The 3,049-nt window shown below is 34.4% G+C and overlaps 1 protein-coding gene across 1 annotated transcript; it reads right to left on the reverse strand.

Annotated features, from left to right (window-relative positions):
• Window positions 1-1,317: 1,317 nt before the first annotated feature.
• On the reverse strand, window positions 1,318-2,754 carry LOC141818190 (chloroplast sensor kinase, chloroplastic-like; the record flags this gene model as incomplete). Its single annotated transcript, XM_074705738.1, has 4 exons — window positions 1,318-1,541; window positions 2,379-2,471; window positions 2,550-2,618; window positions 2,689-2,754. Coding segments are annotated over 4 exons (452 nt in total), but the record flags the coding sequence as incomplete, so codon positions are not given.
• Window positions 2,755-3,049: the final 295 nt, after the last annotated feature.

Consider the following 3,049-nt stretch of genomic DNA (forward strand, 5'->3'; position numbering starts at 1 on the left):
CTTATAAACTCATAATCTTCTCTATGTATTTCCAATGTGGAACTTTGACTGTAATCTCAACAATCGTTACCTCAAATGAAGGACCATCATACTCCAATCAAGACCACTCCTTTTCACTATGTTTGAGCGCACATCTTACGTGAAATACCTGAAGCACCACCTGCCTCGAGAGTTTATCGTGGATTTTATCGGGAGCCCCCTACCATTATTCTCATGGTCTGACCCTCCCCTACTTTCTTTGTTATTTTTTCTTAGGGCTCCCATATGGCTTCATCTAAACCATGACTCTGATACCAATTGTTGATCAATGAAATTCACATATCTTCACAATACTATGATATTGTCCACTTTGAATCTAAACTCTCATGGATTTCTTTTTGGACTTTACCCAAAAGGTCTCATACCAAAGGAAATATCTTCCATCTTATAAGTTCATGATCTTCTCTATGTATTTTCAATGTGAGACTTTAATTGTAATCCCAACAATCAACATGAACAAGAAGCCGTAAATGGGGAATCTCTACCACTTAATTTACACAATACTATAAAAATCAAAAGACACTTGCAATCACCAACTGCAATCATCAACCAAGTATCAATGTTAATTAATATAAATGAAAGATGAGACGAACAAAGGGAAAAGATATTCATTTGATAAATACGTATTTTTTCCAAAATAAAATTTTTGATATCAATTATTAATAAATACTTCAATTAGGCAATGTAAAACTATGATAAATACACACATAAAATGAGAACATTAGAGAAAAAATCGAGGTTGCGTCTATTGAGGAAAAATTCCAAGGACACATTTAAGATAATATAAATATATTCTTAGATGATTAATAAATACTTCAATTAGGCAATGTAAAACTATGACAAATACACACATAAAATGAGCAAGAGGAAGACCAAAAAATACTTGATTAACAATAATAAAATATAATAAAATATATTCAAATATAGATTATAATATAATAGGGGATACAGCCAATAGCATAAGAAGATTCATATAGCCGATCCCACCTATGAGATAAGTCTTGGCTATTGTTGGTAAACATATTTGAAAGTAAATGCACCAAATCATATTGGCATAATATTGTATGATACTAAAATTGTATTAGTCCAATCAAAAAATGATAATCTGGTTTGAGATCTTAAATCTTAATCCATTTATAAATTTTCTAAAGAGGGTAGTTTCCTTGACAGTGAGAACAATTTTGAAAGAAAATTTCATGACTGAGCTCTGATTTTATCTCAACTGAATGTACAAACGCACAATTCAAAATTGCTTTGGAACTTAATGCGATATAGTACCTGATACTATTTCGTTGTAGTGGTACAAGCCAAAGTGGCGGCATAGGCATCTCTAGATCCTTCTTTCCAGAACTTAGTGATAATGGTAGTTCCTTCTGTGAACTGTATGTATTAATTACGCTTGAACCTTTATCAGATGGCAGTGATCTCAACAATTCTGGATGGCTGGATTTTAAATCATGGGTCTTCTTTAGTGTTTCTTCATTGCATCGTGCTATATTAACCTGGAAATAACCCAAAAAGCCATTAGAATCAATTCATAGTGTGTGCTAGGAAGCAGTAACTTGAACTTGCTAAAGCCCTAATTTCCAAGGATTGAAATCTCGTGCCATATCGTCCGATACGCACGAAAAATTTCGTTCCGCCGCGGCACCGGCACCGGCACAATGCCGGCACAAGAATTCCGGCCGGGAAACGCCTCCGGAGGCGTCGTCGGGGGTCGGCGACACCTCCGGTCTCCGGAGGCGTCGCACGGCCTCGGCGACATAAACAAATCTATTGATGTAATTGCATAATATCATGATGTATCTTACATATATCACCTAATGCATAATATAATTTAAGAGATAAGTGTATGTAAGTAGTCACAAATAATGATGTCAACTTCAAGAGAGTTGAAGAGCTATTAGAGCAACATCTATAATTATTCTAAATGTTTTAAGAACAAGATGAGCTTTATAAATAAGGTGGTTTCGACAATGAGGAAAATTTTAAAAGCTCAAAAGAGAGAGAGGAAGGATTAAGAGTCTAGATCCTAAAATTTTCCCTATAATGACACCTAAGGACTATTTATCTCTAGAATGTGTCATCATTATTTGCTAAATTGCAATGCTCCAGTTGGATTATGTGATGAGGTAGCTATAAATTAATATCTTCTATACCCAATCTTTTAACTTTGTTTAAGATAAATGTTGGATTCCTATTAGTGGGTTTAACAAATAGGTAATTATTCCATCATAGTAATTCCCCTCATAATATATTTTCTTAATCGAAGGAAAAGAAACCAAAGTGATAAAAACTCATCAGAAGAATCATTTCATGGGTTCTCTGACAAGATTAACCTTGGTGAGGTAGACGGAGTCTTGCAACTGTTGTAAAGCGTCTTTCATATGATCACCTTGCACAAGTAGGTCCTCAATAATATCATATGAAATCTGCAATAGATTATAGGAAACAAATCCTATTAGGCAAAAAGCTAGAAGGTGCAAGCAGAGCAAAATTACAATACAAACCTCACTTCTCTTTATATGAACAGATAACATTTTTGTCAGAGCACTGATACTAGAAAGAGGACCACGAATCTGTAAAAACAATTAATATTAGGTAGCAGACCAAACCAAGGATATTTAAGCGATGTGGAACAAGACTAACTTGTTCAATCAGATGATTCATTCTGACATTATTTTGCCAAGATGACTGTTGAAGAAGCATTCCTTTCTGTTTGTTGATGAAAAGAATAAAACACAGTAAATGACTGAACAAAGAAAGAATCCTGCAAGAAAAAAAAGAGAAGAGACTAATCCTTTAAGATAAAAACATTGTAAGATGATACAGCTGTGAAAACATGCTCCCCCAATGAAAAAGAAATAAACAAACATAACTATTTCAAACCATAACTTGTATTTGGATTAGGTAGGACACTGGTAGGCTAGGACAAGTTATGTCTAGCATTAGTGCATCTGCAACCAATCAGCTGTCATGGTCACTTCATAGTTACAGAGAGCAGTAAGTC

This window comes from Curcuma longa, unplaced genomic scaffold (assembly GCF_044706935.1).
Source record: "Curcuma longa cultivar G26 ecotype Majalengka, Jawa Barat unplaced genomic scaffold, ITB_CL_G26_1.1 contig_23725, whole genome shotgun sequence".
Classification (NCBI taxonomy): Eukaryota; Viridiplantae; Streptophyta; class Magnoliopsida; order Zingiberales; family Zingiberaceae; genus Curcuma; species Curcuma longa.